The sequence below is a fragment of the Muscardinus avellanarius genome (genome assembly GCF_963383645.1).
Source record: "Muscardinus avellanarius genome assembly, chromosome: 17".
In the NCBI taxonomy this organism is placed as follows: domain Eukaryota; kingdom Metazoa; phylum Chordata; class Mammalia; order Rodentia; family Gliridae; genus Muscardinus; species Muscardinus avellanarius.
Genome location: NC_137803.1, coordinates 44,588,444 through 44,607,826, shown reverse-complemented (window position 1 = coordinate 44,607,826; position 19,383 = coordinate 44,588,444). Strand labels below are relative to the sequence as shown.

The 19,383-nt window shown below is 37.0% G+C and overlaps 1 protein-coding gene across 1 annotated transcript in view; it reads left to right on the top strand.

Annotated features, from left to right (window-relative positions):
* Positions 1-3,094: 3,094 nt before the first annotated feature.
* DSG3 (desmoglein 3) overlaps positions 3,095-19,383 on the top strand; it is a gene marked incomplete at both ends in the record, with an annotated part of 33,740 nt that continues 17,451 nt past the window's right edge. The window contains 8 exons of the mRNA XM_080714704.1: positions 3,095-3,142; positions 12,148-12,183; positions 12,883-13,011; positions 14,237-14,392; positions 14,824-14,968; positions 16,204-16,370; positions 17,430-17,558; positions 18,064-18,249. Coding sequence (XP_080570830.1) covers positions 3,095-3,142; positions 12,148-12,183; positions 12,883-13,011; positions 14,237-14,392; positions 14,824-14,968; positions 16,204-16,370; positions 17,430-17,558; positions 18,064-18,249 — 996 coding nt within the window. The remainder of the gene's footprint in view (positions 3,143-12,147; positions 12,184-12,882; positions 13,012-14,236; positions 14,393-14,823; positions 14,969-16,203; positions 16,371-17,429; positions 17,559-18,063; positions 18,250-19,383) is intronic.

Below are 19,383 nucleotides of genomic sequence, written 5' to 3'. Positions count from 1 at the left end.
CACTGTACCCAGCTTTTACATTATTTTTAAATAACTTCCTCCTTTTTGTAGTACTGGGGATGAAACCCAGGTGCATCCTACCTCCGAGCTCCACCCCCAGTCCTATATTTTATTCTTTATTTTGAAACAGTGAGTTTCGAAGGGCCTCAGTAAGTAGCTGAGGCTGGCCACAAACTGTAATCTTTCTGTCCCAGCCTCGCAAATGTTGGGATTACAAGTGTGCACCACCACGTCCGGCTAACTTGTTCTTTTCATTATAAAATCAATGTATTACTACAAAGCCAAATCAAGAAACATAAAACTGCAGCAAATAAAATATATCTATAATTCTCCTCATTCAAAAAATAGGCTTTAGTATATTATGTTGGTTCCTTCTAATGCTTGCTCATGTTTCTGAATTACTCATTATACTATAAGAAAAAAGTATACACACACATACATTCATCCCAAATTCTCCCCAATGCTAACCGACTTCAAACACTAAATTCAAAAAGGTAACCAAATTTTAGGTTGCTTAATTCTACATTACACAAATCATTAATATATTCAATAATGTTCATCCCAGCTCCCTTGTCTACTCACTTCTTCACTTTCAAAGACTGTCCTAATGTCCAAAGACTGTCCACATTGGGAAGGATTCAGTAGTCACTTTTGATTCTCATTTAAAAAAACTCATGAAACATGATTTATGAAATTTGGAAAGGCACCTCTACTAAGAATGTGAAACCTGGTCTTTCAAAGTTTTCTTTTCAAGTGGAAACCAATTTTTTTTTTTTTTTTTTTTTTTTTTTTTGTGGTACTGGGGTTTCCTCGAAGCCCTTCTACCGCGGGGCTACACTCCCAGACCTATTTTATATTTTTAAATTTGGAAACAGGGTCTCCTAAACCAGCAAGGCTGGCTCCGAACCAGCGCGATCCTCCTGTCTCCGCCCCCCAAGCGCGGGGATTACAAGCGTGCGCCACCACGCCCGACAGTAGAAACCAATTTTAAAGATTCATTAATTATTTCTCTTTTAGACTCAACTCCCAACAGATGCCACAAACACCATTTAAGTCATATAGAGTCACTTAGAGATCATCTACTGTTTTTTCTGTAAAAAACAAGAGAATAAACTAGGCATGGTGGCGCACGCTTGTAATCCCCGCGCTTGGGAGGCTGAGACAGGAGGTTTGCACGGGTTCGAAGCCAGCCTCAGCTACTTAGTGAGGCTCTCAGCAACTTAGTGAGACCCTGTTTCCAAATAAAATATAAAATAGGTCTGCAAGTATAGCCCAGAGGTAGAAAGACTCTGGGTTCCACACCCAGTACCGCAAGACAAAAACAAACAAACAAAAAACAAGAGAATAAGTATTTTTGGCTTTCCCACCATACACTCTCTGTCCAACTGCTTGGCTCACCTGCGCCAGCGAAGCATTGCAGCACCATTTTCAATAGAATAAGTGGGTGTGGCTCTGCTCCGGTAACATTTTAGTCACACACAAAAAACTTACTTTAAAGGCAAGACTTAGCTGGGTGTGGTGGTACACACTTATAATCCCATTACTTAAAAGGTTGAGACAGTAGAATGGCAAGAGTCAGCCAGCCTCCGTAACATAGTGAGACCTTGTTTCAAAATTAAAGATAAAAAAAGAGCTGGACATAAAGCTCAGTGGCAGAATTTCCCTAAATTCAATGCCTAGTTTCAAAAAGAAGAAGCAAAACTTTTCTGGAGATGGCCGTGATGACTACAGTTATATAGCATTGTGGATGTGCTTAATGGCACCAAGCAGTCCACTTACAGATGCTTAAAGTGGTCAACTTTATGGATTGTATATTTTTCCACAGTTTAAAAAGAAACAAAATTCCATTTTTTCAAACCACAAGATGTTTTTCCAATACCTGGACACTATAATCCTTTCTGCCTAAATACTCTGTGGCTAAGAGGATTCCAGATGCATCAATATTTCTAAAGGTATAATTGCTCTTCTACCAAACATTTCTTTGGATATTTTGGAACTTTTAAAAGTTTTATCTGTAAGATTAAAAAGAAACTAAAATTGTGCTGTTAGTTTTTCTATTCTCTCCTAACTTGAGGTAGAGTCCAAATATTGAGGTGCTTACAAGTATGTGGTAAAGGGCAGGTAGACTGCTTTGGGGAAAATGCCCTTTGGGGAAAATGCCTTTGGGGAAAAGAGTACAAAGACAACAAACCTTAATAGTCAATTTGCCTTTAGTTATAAATAAAAATAATAAGAGTGTCATTTAAGTATTATCAGAGACCTAATCATTATTTCTGTATTTCAAATGTCCATAGCAAGGCTGGCATATGCTTGTAATCTCAGTACTTGAGAGGTCAAGACTGGAGGATCACAGGTTCGAGGCCAGCCTTAGCAACTCAACAAGACCCTGTTTCAAAATAAAAATAAATTTAAAAAAAGGCTGGGGTGTAGCTCGGAGGCTCCTGAGTTTAGTCCCCAGTACCAAAAAAAACAAAAAAAGTTCAAGGCACCATAAGACTGTTCACCTCAATTTTATTTCTCCTTTCTTTTATTCAAAATCTGCATTCAAAATTGCTTGATGTGATTTTTTTCTTTGCATTCAGAGATATAAAATACATTATTATTTAAAATATTTTACTTAACTTTAGAGGGACCCCCACATAACACAGCCTGAAAATAAGTGCTTCTCCCACAAGATTTTGGGGGATTTTGTTTCAAGTGTAACCTCAGGAAGTCAGCCAGATGCTTGCTCAGTGTGGTCAGGGCTAGCTTTCACACATCCACATCATGATTAATCTACTATTCATCTAGTTCTTATTCCGCTCTGTCTTCAGCCTGTGAACGTTTCTTTAAGCTTCCAACAAAGGATTTCATTGCTGTGGGAATTGGGGTGTGTCCTAAGTTTTTACCTGGAAGAAAGGGTGATGTAAGTGTTTCTGTTGAGACCAATCCCTGGTTTAGGGTGGGGAGGAAGTGCCTAACAGGCCACCTGTGGTCTCCTGGGCAGACAGCAGAAAGGATACTGAAGGAAGGGCATTTCTAACATCAGATGCAGACTGCTGGAAGATAACCACCACTGCTCACTTGCATTTGCTCACCAGGGGAACCACAGACAATGACTGGGCTCTTCCCCAGAACCACGGGGGCTGTGGTCATTTTAATGGTAAGTCCTGTCTTTAGGAATAATCTCAAGCTTTCCCACCCTTTCCTTTCTTGTTAGAGAATATATTTGATTTCTGACTCCCTATTACAAATCCTAAGAGGAGTACAGTAAAACTAAACATAATAGGATGAAATTCCAAAGATTTCTAATTCCCTCCTTTTGTTGTTTGTTAATTCTGTGTTTTACAAAGGAAAAAAACAAGAAAAAAATTGATTTTAAAGTAATCATTTAGTATTTCTTTAGTTAACCAATTAAATAATCCGAATCTCGGACAATTTTGCATAACACCTTGATTTTCTTCAAAAATGCTTTTATTTGTTTTTCAAACAAATTAAAACAGAGATTGCCTCTTATTTTTAAATAGCTTATTTGTCTTCCATTTTCGAAGACTGCATGTCTTTTATTAAATGTATGACTAAGAACTCTACATGCCTGGACTTAATACCTGACATGTTTTTAAAGTAGTCACAGACCGTTGAATTAAAATCAAAGCAATTTTGACTCTAGAGAAGTTGGAAGGATTATTAAGAAAACAGTTTTTATGGTTAGCTATTATGTACAAAACATACCCAGCCATTGTGGGGGGAGGGGGGAGGAACATAACACTTTATAACGTAAAAATTTTCAGTAGAGTAATACTTATATTGAATGGGAAAGTTTTGTAGAGTGTTGTCAAAAAGAGAAGTGGAATCCAAAGAGGAAATGTTAGCTTAGATGCTACAGGCTGTTTTGTGCCTTAATGATGTGCCAGAATTACATGAAAAATATCCATTACATGAAAAATCCACAGTTAAATATCGTGAAACAATATTTAACCTTTCCTAATGTGATGCTAATCCCCACATTGCCAGTGATGAGGTTAGTCGCGTCGGCCTCAATTCACTTTGCTGCTTCATCTTCTGGGATTGAGAGCCAGGGACTTCAGGAGTGACAGCAAGGTGGAGCTCAGGAAGAATTTCTAAAAATTAGAGTTTTCTATTGTTGCAATAGGCTGCCCTATGAGGTAGGATTTCCCAGCTTTCTCTTTCAAGACAGTCTTCAAATAGAAAATAAGTATCATCCCTTCCTACAACTGTGTCTATTTTGATAGTGTAACTGTTTTTGCTTGCTAGGAAATTTATTTGACTCAAAAACACTGTGGAGAGAAATGTGATCATTGCATGACTTCCCCCCATCCAGATACAAAAGTTCTGGACTAAACTGTAGGTGGGTTGATCACTCATTATGTCCAAGCCAATGACCAAAGCTCAGAAAGTAAGGGGCTATGTGGCCAGAGAGGTCGGGACAATTAGATAAGAACAGATAAGAACTCAGAAATGTACCCTTCTGTCTTAGGGAAGATTTGACTTATACACTGCTCTCAGTCAGCCCTCTTATAGAGTGACTGTGAGACCCTTGTGCTGAAGCTGTTTTTTTAATCTGCAATAACTTTCTTACAATGGACACACAGTTGTTTGAAGAATGAATAAATGCTTGGATTAGGCCTCTCTCAAGCTATAAACCACCTTCAGTTCCCCTGCAATGTTGGCCATGGGGGAAGCTGACTTATAAGATGTTTTTCTCCCCTTAGGAAAATTTTACACAGAGCACACACAAGAACTACTTAAGCAACATAACTTCAAACAAAATATTAAAATGAGTGATCTAGACCTAATCAGTACAATAAGGCAGCTACTTGCCACAGGAGATAATAAAACGCTTGAAATGTAGTGGTTCTAAAGTGAGGCATGTTGTTAAGAGTAAAATATACATGCATAAACAAGGAATGTAAAATGCATCATTGCTCATTTTATGTTGATAAGGTCACTGACAGAGCCAATGGACCCATCAGTTTGACTAGAATTAAAATTTGTGTTGGAGAATCTGGTCATGAATTGGAAAGGTAGAGGAAGGTGAAACTGAAAAGAGCATTCTGAGCAGGTTAATGGAGCCCCTTTAGAAATGGGGAGCCACCCAGAGTTTTGCAATAGTGTGCTTATGGAAAAAAAATACTGTTCTCAAAACACTGAGTGGGAATGTGTATCATTTGTTGTTTAAGGGCAGGGTCTGAAAGTTGGAAGAGGTGTCAGGAGGTTTTGAAATAATTCCACCATCCAATGACCATAGGAGGGCTGCCTCTTAAGGTGATATAATAGCAAAGTCACGGGCTTGAATCTGACTCCATCTGGGCTTTGTAGCCACACTGTCAAATAAGAATGATCACACCTCACCCTCTGCCTAGTTAAAATGGCCTTAGTGAAAGATAAAGAAGTGTGCAAAAAAAGTGCTTTGAGAAATATAGTGTTCTGTAATACAAATACTTATCATTTGTAACATTTTAGTAATAATGATCCTTGGTAACTTCTCACTATTGTGTCTTACTATTTTAAGGAAACACTAATATCAGTTTTATAAGTCAGAAAAAGAGCTACATTTTTATTGAGTTAAAAATAGCCACTAAATTAACTCTGAAATTTCACAGGAAAAATGAAAGCTATATTGTAAAGGAATATAAGGTGAATTCTGGGAAAATAATAGGTTTTCAAACTTGGAGCTTTTCTCAAATATTCAGCTATTGAGTTTTACAAATTAATTTTTGGAAGGGAGGCATGAGGAACACCAGCTTATTCTTTTTTTAAAAAATGTTAGTAGCTAGATGTGGTAGGACACACCTATAATCCCAGTGCCTGGGACATTGAGACAGGAGGATCACAGGTTCAAGATCAGCCTTAGCAACTTAGTAAAACCCTGTTTATGTAGGGATGGGGATACAGCTCAGAGGTAGAACACATCTAGGTTCAATCCCCAGTACTACAAAAGAAAAGGTCATATGGATCAGTTTATTATGCTTGTCTGATCCATTTCACACAATATAAAATAAACAGTTTTAGAGGAAGATTTGTGGTTGAAAATGCTCATCTTCAGAGATTTAACCCCTTGGGAAAAAATTAGTCTTCAAAATAAATCATTGTTCAGTGTTTTTGTTGTTGTTAAATGTTTTTTTTTGTTTTGTTTTGTTTTGTTTGCGGTACTGGGGATGGAACTCAAGGGCATTCTACCTCCTAGCTATACCCCCGGTCCTATTTTTTAGTCTTTTATTTTTGAAACAGGGTCTCACTGAGTTGCAAAGGGCCTCACTAAGTAGCTGAGACTGTCTACAAACCATGATCCTCTGGTCTCCTCCTCCCAAATGCTGGAATTACAAGCATGTGCCACTGCCCGACTCATTCAGTGTTTGTTTTTTTTAAGTTCACAAAATCCACAACACATTTTGTCATATAATATTTCTACAAGAATTTGAATAGTGAGCAATTTCATTTTATATTACCACAGGATATAAAACTACTTGTTATGAAGTTAATAGAGATACCTGAACTCAACATTTTGTTTTGTTTGTGTATGTGGTACTAGGGATTGAACTCAGGGGCATTCTACCTCCAAGCTACACTACCAGCCCTTTTTATTATTATTTTTTGAAACAGGATTTTTCTGGTTTGCTGAGAATCTTGCTAAGTTGCTGAGGCTGGTCATGAAGTTACTTATGACCCTCCTGTCTCAGCTTCCCAAGTACTGGCATTCCAAGCTTGGGCCACTATGCTCAGCTCAAAGATTTTTATATTTTTATTTGGAAACAGGGTCTCTCAAGCCAGCGCGGCTGCCTTCAAACCTGCGTGATCTTCCTGTCTCCGCCTCCCAAGTGTGGGGATTACAAGTGTGTGCCACCACGCCCAGCTCAAAGATTTTTAATACTTAAAAAAAAAAAAAAGATGGTAGTGGATGGGGGGGGGAAGAGTTTAAAAAATCAAGTTCAGAGTAGAATGTGTTCTAAATACAGCAGAACTATCTTCAGCCATCTTTTTAATAGAATATCCAAAAAGTAAATTTTGAAGAAAAAGAGTTTTGAGGTAAATGGCTCATTTTAGCAAAAAGAAAGTCTTTGTGCTATCTTTCCTTCTCTTCACCAGTTGTTACCTGTGCTGTTCAATATAGGAAGATAGCTTTGTTACTGAACATCACCAAAAGCTTTGATTCTAAAATCAGAATAACCTTGCCTGAGGATTCTGCCCAGCCCTGCCTGGCTTGGGCAGAAGTCAGAAAAGATGCAATTACTTCTACCAATTAGCCACTTGCTTAAGACCTGAAACTGGTTTCCATCTGGAACTAGAACATCCAGTCTCCATGAAATTTCTCGTAAACCTCTAGCCTTTGGCTCCTTCTTTCCAGTAAAGAGTCATTCTGTAGCCTGAGGTGAGGGCTTGCTTTGGAAAACTCAACATGAGAAAATATATAGTTACTATCCACAACTATATGATGAAGAACTGAATCTATCTAATACACACATTTTTCTTATAAGGTTTCTATATAGCTGGGCAGCTGTACATTGCACAAGTCCAGTAGTTGTATTCACATCAACAACAGTATAAATAGTGCCCTTTGGAATCGTTCAAGGAGCAGCCTATACAATTATACAATGGAGCACTATTTCTTTGCTCAAAAAGGAAACATTTTCATGTGCCTTGTCAGCAATCAATAACAACAAGTCACTCCATATTAGTCTAAGTGGCTCTTTCATACCTTCTTTGAGGGTGGTAACAAAAGTGATTAACATTTACTAAGTACTTACTATGCTTAAGACTCATCTGTGTGATTTATACCTATTAATTTTTCACTCCTCAAAACAACCTATAATGCAAATATAATTATTATTCCTATATGACAGATGAGGAAATGGAAGGATTAAGCAATGTTCCCAAGTTTTATCATTAGTACATGCTGGGACTAAGATTTGAATTCCGGATTCGATTCAGTATCCCTGCACAACATTCAAACAGAACATTTGCGAATATTCAAGGACATTTGTTAACTTTCTAATTTAATTGAGTTTACAAATCAGTTATTGAAAATGAGTTATCCAAAATAAATAATAATTTCTTAGAATTAAACATATATAATTTTCATCCAATTAATAAATTAGCCTTGATGAATATTAGAAGGAGTCCTAAATTCTTAATTTTAAAATGAAATAAGATAGTCCTGTCTTACGATGTTTCAACTTGTGAATTTTCAGCTTCATGATGGGGCAAAAGCACATCCATACAGCCATTCTCTTTTCCACTTACAGTAAAGTATTCAATAAATTACATTGGATATTTAATATTTTACTATAAAATGGGCTTTGTGTTAAATGATTTCCCCAACTTTAGGCTAATGTACTTTTGTTGAGCATGTTGAAGCACTGTGGTTTAGTAAGTCAGGTCTATTACATGTATATAAAACTTAAGAATATTTTTAAGTTATAATGGTAATTAACTTAAATCAAGGAGCAACTTCACAGAGAGAAATCAGGAAAGACAAAACATGCATTTCTTCTGAGTTATACATATGTAACTTATTCTCTCTGTAATCAGACACATTCAAAATTATTATATTTAATTGATTGTATCAGTAAAACCACTAACATATGTGTGTGTTTTAAACATGTCTTTTTGCAAAAACAACGCCACTAAGTCATGTAATGATTTATTTGAATTGTCTAATTCATTCTACAAATTTCTCATAGGCGAGAAGGCATGATCCACTTTTGTCCCCATTCTACAAAGGGGACATTGTCCATGACCTAGCCCAGCTGGACTAGGCCTCTGCATCTCATCCATGGTATACTAATCTATCCCTCCCCATACTAAACTGTGAGGCAACCCTCATCAAAATCTTGGCCTAGTAAAATGGTAGGTGCTATTACAAATGGTTTGTAAAAATCTAGCTACTGCCAGCCTCCAAAACTGTGAGAAAATAAATTCCTCTTGTTTTAAGCAAAAAAAAAGAAAGAAATCTAGCCACCCATATCCTCCAATTATATTTATTGTGCATCTGCCATATTCAATAGAAACACTGAAGATGAAACTATACTATACATATTTTTATTAGTAAATAGGGCATAGGGATATCAAAATGCTTTTTTCATATGTGTTCTTATAATTTAATAATCAGATTTTCTCTTAATCTAATAAATCCAATTCTTATCTATACCAAATATAAGAAGAAGAAAATAAAGTACAGGAATTCTCAGACTAATAGATGATTTTCCCCCATTGGTATTTCCATTCCAAACTACCAAAAGAGTACACTTGGTTGATTTCAATCGTCAGGAAATTTGTTAGCTCAATCTTAAAAATCTACAATGTATACATATTTTAGAACAACATATGGTACAGAATAAATTTTCATAATTTTTATTTGTCAAATTGTTTTAAAATAAATAATTTCATTAGCAAATTAACTAATATAAGTAGCCATTATATAAGTATCAACTAAAATAATTTGTTTTTTCAAATATGCTATTTTAAGTAACGAAAGATTGTGATTATATATCTAAATATCTAAAAAGTATTGAACTATTCAGAAATATTTCTTATCAATTATCCCATATTTCTAGAATCAAAAAAGAAAAATACTACATTCTATCTTTCCTAAAACTAGGAGATTATTTTTGGTGGTCTGACCTAAAGAAAACATAGGCAAGAGTTAAGCATGAGAGTGAATTAGTTCTTTCAGTATTTTGGGTCTATGAAAAGATTGAGAAAACAAACAACTGTCTACAATGTTAACTCTCCATAGCTTAAGGTTTGTCTTTCCTTTGCTTCCCAGGAAAACAGAAATTGTGCTTTCATGTCTATTAGAAGAGTCATCTCTGCATGGCTAGTACAAACATGATCCATACTTTCTGGATGACTCCCAGTTTCCATATACAGAGGGGCATGCCTAGCCCATTCTTTCCCTCACGTGGAGATGAGTCTTTCCTCTTCAGGTCTAAGAAAGCACTTGTTTAATTTCTACATTGCTCTCTTGTTTTTGTGTGTGCATGATACTAGGGCAAAACCCAGGGGCTCTCCACCTCCAGGCTATACTCCTAAATCTATTTTATGTTTATTTTTATCACTAAGTAGCTAAGGCTGGCTTCAAACCTGCACAATCCTCCTGTCTCAGTCTCCCGAGTACTGAGATTACCAGTGTGCATCACCATGCCCAGCCCCTGCTCTGGTCTTTTATCCCAAGTAATTCAATGGCATTGTCTATAAAGAGTAAAGATGTTATAAATCATTTCAGGGATTGTTATGATAATTCTTTTACCGGATGATTTAAACACGTACTCTTTGAAATCAGAGCTTTTGCTGAAATGTTTTGAATCCTATGTCTAATATAATTTCTCCTTTGGTTCAGATTTGGACTTGTCTATTCATGATAGCCTTTGAAAATAAACACTATCATAAATCTGCATTGTTTCAGGAAAGACCTTTGGTGAGATTGAAATCTAAATTGACTGTGACATAAATTCCTTTCCATCACTAGTTTTCTTTCTTTCTTTCTTTTTTCCTGCTTATTTATGCAGACTTTCATTAGACTCTAGTGTCATGGTGGTTTACACACCTGGGATTCAGGCCGCTGAGGTTGATTTCAGCTCTACCAGAGCTGTTAGTTGGAGCTAAGTGCATGTTCTTTCATATCTTTATGTCCTCACACATAAAAGAGGGATGTAACAATAGAATCTCCTTCAGATGGCTGCTGCAAATGATAACTAAGAAAAATAAGTATAAAGTTTTAAGAGTAAAAACCCTCAGAGGTCACGTAATGCACATTAGCTACTATGATTACTGTCCTGATTTCTTTTTTTCTTCCTTTTTCTTGATATTTGGGATTGAACCTAGGGACGTTCTACCTCTAAGCTGCACTTCCAGCCCTTTTTATTTCTTTTTGTTTTGAAACAGGGTCTCATTAGATTGCTGAGAATCTTGCTGAAGCTGGCCTCAAACCTCAATCCTCCTGTCTCAGATCTGGCTTCTGAGTTATTTTCCACAATTATTTTTTCTAACAAATTCTCTTCAGATTACATCATTAGTGTATCACCCAATAGTTGTTAAACACATGCTGGGGGGTGGGGGGAGCAATATAAAAGCACTGATTGGGGAAGTTTACAATCCTCTTGGTCTAGCAGAGAAATTCTTTAATGCACAAAAAGCAAAAAAAAGTAATAAATTATGGTAAACCATCATGGGCTAAACTGTATGGTACAGATTGTGAGTTGTACAATATCAGAATTTGGGAGGCTGAGACAGGAGGATCGCAGTTTGAGGACAACCTCAGCTACTTAGTGGGGCCCTTTGCAACTCAATGAGACCCTGTTTCGAAATAAAGAATAAAAAATAAGGCTGGGGGTTAGCTCAAAGATAGAATGCCTCTGGGTTCCATCCCTAGTACCACAAGAAAAGAAAAAATGAAAAAAAGAAGTCGGACAAAGCATTCCTGGTGGAAAGCAAGATGGAAAACGATACAGATGAATGTCCTCACTTGCTTGTCTTCACTTGACCTTCATTTAATTTTTCAAACCAGTAGTATGAAAATTAGTTTCAATATTTAAGTTAAAGTAACAAGGAAGAAATGAACAGATCTGTATGGTATTTGTTATTAGACTAGCATACCTCCATCTTTTACAATAAGTGTCACTTCCTAAACTAGACTAGTTCAATCCCATTCTCTCTATTCTCATACAACTAAAGGAAAATGTTCCATAATTCCTGATACTATAGGCTGCCTTTGTACAAGCCAGGTAGGCAAGTAATGGTTTTTAATAACTCCCTGTAACCACTTTTTGAACCTTATTGCAATGATATTTGCTTCCCAAAGATGATTCCCATAGTTTCTGAGAGCTGTTTATAGCATAGCCCTATAAGAAATGTCTGATTGCTATAACCAGCTGTTAGGCATAGATATGCAAAGTACAAGAGATTCTCCTATAGATCACTACAATCTATAGATGTACTAAAGAACTAGAGGAACTTGCTTCTATTGAGGGCAATATTTTTTTTCCTGATAGGAATTTATGCTTTGGATACTTTCTTCAAACTTACTTCTTTTGAAACGGAAACAAACTATAACATGAACACCAGAATGCAACAATCAGAATTATTAATTTTATGTAATTATTTATTTTAAGAACTCACTTTAATTTGACTCTGTTTAAATTTCTACAGGTAGTCATATTGGTTCATGGAGAATTGCAAATAAAGGTAAAGTATGAAAGAATTTTTATAATTAATAAAGTTCAGTTTTAAAAATTAAAATTGGGCCAGGCATGGTGGTGCTGGCCTATAATCCTGGTATTTAGGAGGCTGAGACAGAAGGATTGCAGATTCAAAGCCAACCTCAGCAACTTAGCAAGGCTCTCAGCAACTTAATAAGAACCTGTTTCTAAATTAAAAAATAATAATAATAAAATAGAGCTGAGGGTATAGCTCAGAGGTAGAATTCCCCCTGGGTTAAATTCCCAGCACCACAAAAATTAAAATTGTATTTAGAAAAAAAAAAACAAATATTTAATGTTTAAAATTATTTGATAATTTAATTGTGAAAATATAAAAAATTAAAATTCTAGCAAGTAGCCCAATAATATTAAAAAGGTCATCTATAAATGTATTATATCTCCTGCATTCTTTCTTTTTATCCCTAAACAAATGTAAAAACCTATGTATGCCGGACATTAAGGTATTAGGGGAAAACATATGATTAAACACTAATATTAGAAACCATAAAGATTTGTAATGGGCTTAGTTACTTAATGTTTTTCCCATGACAAAATGTCAGGCTAACTTGAATATTTAACAGTCTTAGATATTGTGAGAGGTTCTGAGCATAGGTGTTCATAATCAATATTCAAAACAAAAACTGTCAACAACATGCCTAATAAAATGAAACCCCTTTTACATAAGACCAAAGAACATGCAGCAGATGAGACAGCAGTGCAAAAAACCAAAAGAAGATATAAACGTGAATGGGTAAAGTCTGCAAAACCCTGCAGAGAAAGAGAAGACAACTCAAAACTAAACCCTATTGCCCAGGTAAGTAAGATCGGCAAGAACTTTGAGAGTAAATGTATTACATGTAAATTAAAATAATACAGCAATTTCAATTAGCAAAGACTGGGAAGTCCACAGAATACTTAGACTAGTATCGTGAACAAAAAAAGATTAATAGTACTAATACAACAATAAGAATAAAAAAGATGAACTATAGCTTCTAAAGAAATAAAATGGAATTAAGAGACACATTGACCAATTTTAATGGATAAACCTGTTTGAATCCAAATTCTAACCAACAAATAGAAAATATATAGAGAGGTAAGACAATCAGATAAATGGGAGTAGACTCTAGATTGCTTATACACAAATAACTGGTGAAGCTGGGTGATGAGATGTATCAGGTCTATTATACTATCAGGTGTATGCAAGTTTGTATGTGTATGTAAATCCCCCATTATAAAGTTTAAAATTGTAATAATAAAACAAATCATTTAAGTACATATTTTAACATCTACGGCCTCAGTCAACATTCTAACTGCTATAGTCCAAAAGACCTAACTACACACAACTTAGAGGAAAGAAGATTTACTTGCTCACAATTTTCTGAGATTTCAGGGTTTAGTTCATGTGAGGCCAGGTCTAAGGAGGTCAGGGCTTAGTGGTGAGAAGTCAAGAAACAGAAAGAATAAACTCTTCTCTCACATCAAGAAAGTCAGAAACCAGAAAGAGAGCAGGGGGAGGAGAGACCTTCTATAATCCCCAAGGCCATACCCCCAGAGATCCTTCTGTAGCAACCAAGCCCCCTTCTCACATTGACACCTTGTTTCTGTGAGGGCTAGGGGGCCATTCAGATTCTAAATACAAACTGTTACACCTACTAAATAATTCCTTTCTTTTTTTCCTCTATTTTCTCCTCTTTAAAGAAACACCCTGTTTTTAATGTTATCAGAAAAGAGAGAGCATTCAGAAACAGCCTTGACAATATTAAGTGCCTTTGGCTTTCTCTCAACATTGTAACATCACTACAGTGCCCTCAATCTGAGAAACTATTCTAAAACCAAAACAGTTAACACAGATTGTTTCACTCTTATGAGCAAAAGCAAGAACTTGGCTTTGCTATGACCTGATAGGGAAAAAGTAATTTATAGAACATCAGAAGGAGTGGATAGAGATGACTTTAGACTGTAGGGTGAAGGAGGGAGTGGGGAGGGAAAGGCCTGAGTGATGTTGATCACCTTGACATTCTGGATGCTCTTGATTGCAGATTTCTTCAGATTTCCACAAAACCCAGAAAATTACCTACCGAATTTCTGGGATGGGAGTTGATCAGCCTCCTCTTGGAATCTTTGTTGTCAATCCAAACACTGGGGATATTAACATAACAGCCATAGTTGATCGAGAGGAAACCCCAAGGTTTCTGGTAAGTTTTGATTTCTTATCATTCAGCTATACTTCTTTTACTCCGTGGCTTAGGTGACTCTTCTACTGGTAAATTTAGAAGAGAGATAAGTTCATGAGTCAGTCTACCCACAAATGCATTAGTCCCTCTACAAAGAACCTCCACTGAAGGTTTGTGCCTCTGAAGGAATGCACAGGGAGTGTAAACGAGTGAGGGAAAACCCAGTACACAGTGGCCACAAACATCATCTTGGCATGAGATCAGCAGCCTGCAGGCAGAGGCAATTGGCGAGAGCAGGCAGCTTTCTCATTTGGTCTACCCTTTGGGGAACTATTTTTCTTCTTTGTACAAAAAGTTCTGTCCATATCAGCCGAGGCCTTATTTTTACAAGTTTTAGTACTATGGAAACTAAGTTTGTAGACTAATAATTAACATTTTTTCTCTGTTCCTAGATCACGTGTAGAGCTCTAAATGCCCTAGGACAAGATGTAGAGAAACCACTTATACTACTAGTCAAAATTTCAGATGTTAATGATAATCCTCCAGTATTTTCGCAAAGCATATTCAAGGGTGAGATTGAAGAAAATAGTGCTTCAAGTAAGCCTTTTATCTATCTACCACTTCCAATTCATCTATTTTGCTATTTATTTATTTTATTTTGAGGTGGTTCTGGGGATCAAACCCAGGGCCTTGCTCATGTTTGACAAGTACCCTACCACTGAATTGCACCCCCAGCCCCAGTTCATCTATTTTAAAAATATAAGTATCATTAAGTTGTGCTGTTCTTATAAACTAACTCATCCTCTTACATTCCTCAATAATTTTGCAAAACAAAAAATTATCAAGATAACCTGGTTTCTCCTTTCTAAAATTTGTAGTTGAGCTGATTATCTACCCCCATTGTATTTCTAGATTGTAATTATGCTATGGAGCTGATAATATTTCACTCTGTACACACAATATAATGAGTACCCAGCAGTCATAAAGCTGGAGGGACATCCTTAGGTAGCCTGAGTGCATGAGCTGGGCTTTTTTAATCGATAAGAGACAAAGACTAGATAGTTTGGGAAAGGGGAATAATCATAAAATCACCCACCAAGGGAAGAAATCAATACTGAAAGTAGCCTCAAACCACCACAAAACCAAAGCTTAGGAAACATTGTGGGATTTTTATAAATAGCAAAAAACAGGTACCACGCTCTACCTCTTTGAGACAGAGATATCAGAAATGGCATATATTTTTAAGCATATAGGTAATTTTCAGATTTTTTTTGAAGGTTTGGAATGGAACCCAGAGGCATTCGAATGCTGAGCTACACCTCCTGCCCTATTTTTTTATTCTTTATTTTGAAACAGGGTCTCACTGAGTTGCGGAGAGCCTCACTAAGTAACTAAGGCTGTCCTCAACCATGATCCTCCAGTCTCAGCCTCCCAAACGCTGGGATTACAAGCCACCTCCCCCGTAGTTTTCAGATATTAAAAAGCAAAGATTGCCTGGAATGGTGGTATACACTTTTAATCTCAGTACTTGTGAGGCTGAAACAGGAGGATCACAGATTTGAGGACAGCCTCAACAATGTAGTGAGACTCTCAGCAATCTCATAAGACCCTGTTTCAAAATAAAAAAGTAAAAAGGAATGGGGATGTAGCTTGAAATTAGAATGCCCCTGGCCTCAATCTCCAATATCCCCCCCACCCACACACATACACACACACACACACAAAAAAAAAAAAACATGAAAGGATCGATGTGAAAACTGTATTGAATATTCAATGTGAACATAATGTCAACTTTTACATATTCTTTAATAAATGTTTTCCTGTATTCTTAGACTCTCTGGTGATGATACTAAATGCCACAGATGCAGATGAACCAAACCATCTTAACTCTAAAATCGCCTTCAAGATCGTCTCCCAGGAGCCTGTAGGCGCATCCATGTTCCTTATAAGCAGAAACACTGGAGAAGTCCGTACTTTGACTAATTCTCTTGATAGAGAGGTAAATCGAGTCATTGGCAACATGAGAAAACCAAGGGTGTAGCCGGTCGTGGTGGCGCATGCCTATGATCCCAGCATTTGGGAGGCTGAGACAGGAGAATTACGGTTCAAGGACAGTCTCAGTTACTTAGTGAGGCCCTTTGTAACTCAGTGAGACCCTGTTTCAAAATAAAGAATAAAAAATAGGGCTGGGGTATAGCTCAGGGGTAGCATGCCCCTGGGTTCCAGGTTCCATCTCCAGTACTAAAAAAACAAAAAACAAAAAAATCAAGGGTGTGCTTGGAAGAAATTTGAGAGCCATGGCTCCATTTTACCTGAGAAGAGGAAGAAAAAAGACAAGAAGCTGCCAGTACTTACCTGGGCCAACCTAGAAAGCTGTTTGCCTTCTAGAGTGTGACTAGTTGGGTGGGATTGTACCTGGGACCCTATACATTCCAGCTGAAGTTAAAGAAAAGGTGAAGAAGGCATTGGCTTGCAAGGACAAAGGTGGCACTGTGACTAGTTCCTCAAATGACAGAGAAAAAGAAAAGTTCTTAGTTGAAGACAGACATGTCTATCTGAAACACAGCCTTCTTCAATATCACATTTTTTTTCTAGATTTCTCCTTTTAATTTTACTCCTGCTTCCAGAACCCCTTCCCCCAAGAAAATCTCCTTTCTCTTTTCTTCCTATCACCCCCACCCACCACCATCCCCATCAGAACAGGCTACATATTATATGCTGCACTACTTTCATAAAAATGATTTTCTCAAGTCTAGTGGAGGAGCTCAATAAGTGAGCTTCCCTCCGATAACCAGCCTACCATACTCATTGGCCAGGTTTGCTCGAAGTGCATAGCCTTGCCATCAGAAGTTCACAAAACAGGAAACTGCTCTAGCCCCCTTGGACTTCCACCCTGACCTCCAGAGCCCTGAATCCCCTCTATCATGGTCAGGTAACAGTGCAGTGCCTGGAATCCATGAAGCATGAACTTGAAGGTTTTCACTTCCACAGAAAGCAAGTTATAGACATTCATACTTTTGAAAAATTAATAGTTTTATTTTTTTTCCTCCAAATTTAGCAAGCTAGCAGCTATCGTCTGGTGGTGAGTGGTGCAGACAGAGATGGAGACGGGCTGTCAACTCAATGTGAATGCAATATTAAAATAAAAGATGTCAATGATAACTTCCCAGTGCTGACAGACTCTCAGGTACACTCATTCTTTCTAGAAGAATCTTTTTACATTTATTTAATGCTTTGCCATCCTAATTTAGTGTTTGTCTGCTTATTGGTTCTTATATTTTCTTCACTTTTCTTAAAAAAATAATAAGCTGCCGGGCGTGGTGGCACACACTTGTAATCCCCACACTTGGGAGGCAAAGACAGGAGGATCGTGCAGCTTCGAAGCCAGGCTCGCTGGCTTAAGAGACCCTGTTTCCAAATAAAAATATAAAAATGGGTCTGGGAATGTAGCCTGGAGGTAGATGGATTCCATCCCTAGTACCACCAAAAAAAAAAAAAAAAATCTATTCGTGTGTGTGTGTGTGTGTGTGTGTGTGTGTGTGTGTATGATCTGTGAAAATATAAAAGCTGAGGAACCAGCAGGAAAGCAATACATAATTTGAGAAGAAATAATTGATACTACTTAAAATAAATGTAATTCTTTTGGATAAAGCCAAGCATTGGATCTTAAATTCTGATATCCTCCTTTTCAGTATATAGCACATATTGAAGAAAATACTTTAAATTCTGAGTTACTTCGATTTCAAGTAACAGACTGGGATGAAGAGTACACAGATAATTGGTTGGCCGTGTATTTCTTTACCTCTGGAAATGAAGGGAATTGGTTTGAAATAGAAACTGATCCCAGAACTAATGAAGGCATCCTGAAGGTTGTTAAGGTAAGGACTGAGTTTCTTTTATTGGTAAAAAATATTCTTATTCTATAAGAACTACCATTTCTACAAATTGTCATTTCTACAAATAAACTTTATTAATCATAATAATACATAAGTAGATAGAATGTTTTAATCACTTGTAGCCCCATTACTTAAAGATAGTTTCTCTTATCATGTTGATTTATTTCCTTCTAAGCTATTGCCCTTTCCATAGCCAACACACCAACACACACACACACACACACACACACACACACACATGCATGTGTTTGTGGGTGGGCACACTTTCAGCACAAAAATATACATATAGCCAGGCGTGGTGGCACATGCTTGTAATCCCAGTACTTGAGAGGCTGAGACAGAAAAATTGCAGGTTCAGGGCCAGCCTCAGCTACTTATGTCCCCCCACCGCCCCCCAGCAACTTAGTGAGACCCTGTTTTAAAATATAGGGCTGGAGGTGTAGCTTGGAGGTAGAATGCCCCGGGGTTCCATCCCCAGTTCCGGAAAAAAAAAATCTCGTGAGTTACTCAAATTCACTGCAATTAGATTCAAATTAGGAAGAGATAAGAATTGTATATTGTGAGTTTGTCGGTCTACTTTAGATGTAATAGCTATAATCATCAGAAGAAAAATTCCCAACTTCTTCTAAAAACTGGGAATGTGTAAACAAAATATACAAGATACAAACTAAATGAGGAAAGCTTCTACTTGACAGTCTTCACTATTACAGACTTCCATCTGGGATACTATAGACCAGAAGAAATAGTGACTATCTGATAATACTCCCTGGCTTTGGACCATATGAGAAATTCCTTAGTTAACTCCTTAAGTCCAGTGGAATAACAAACCCATAAAAACTTAACAAGGAAATTGCTAGATGGTTTGCAAAGCATTACTCATTACTTTTCAGAGTGCTATAGCCATCCCCACTTGCTATGAGGGGTTTGTTATAAATTCCTAAATGCTGAGGAGTAAGATGTTCCTTCTCTCTCATATTGGTTTACTCTCCCAGACTAAAAACCCGAGTCTTACTGGCTTTGCCTCTCCAAACAGACATTCCTACCTCTTGTCTCCACTCCACTGTTTCACCAGTTCACCATCACATTTTTCTTAAGAAAAACTTGGATCCCTTCTCT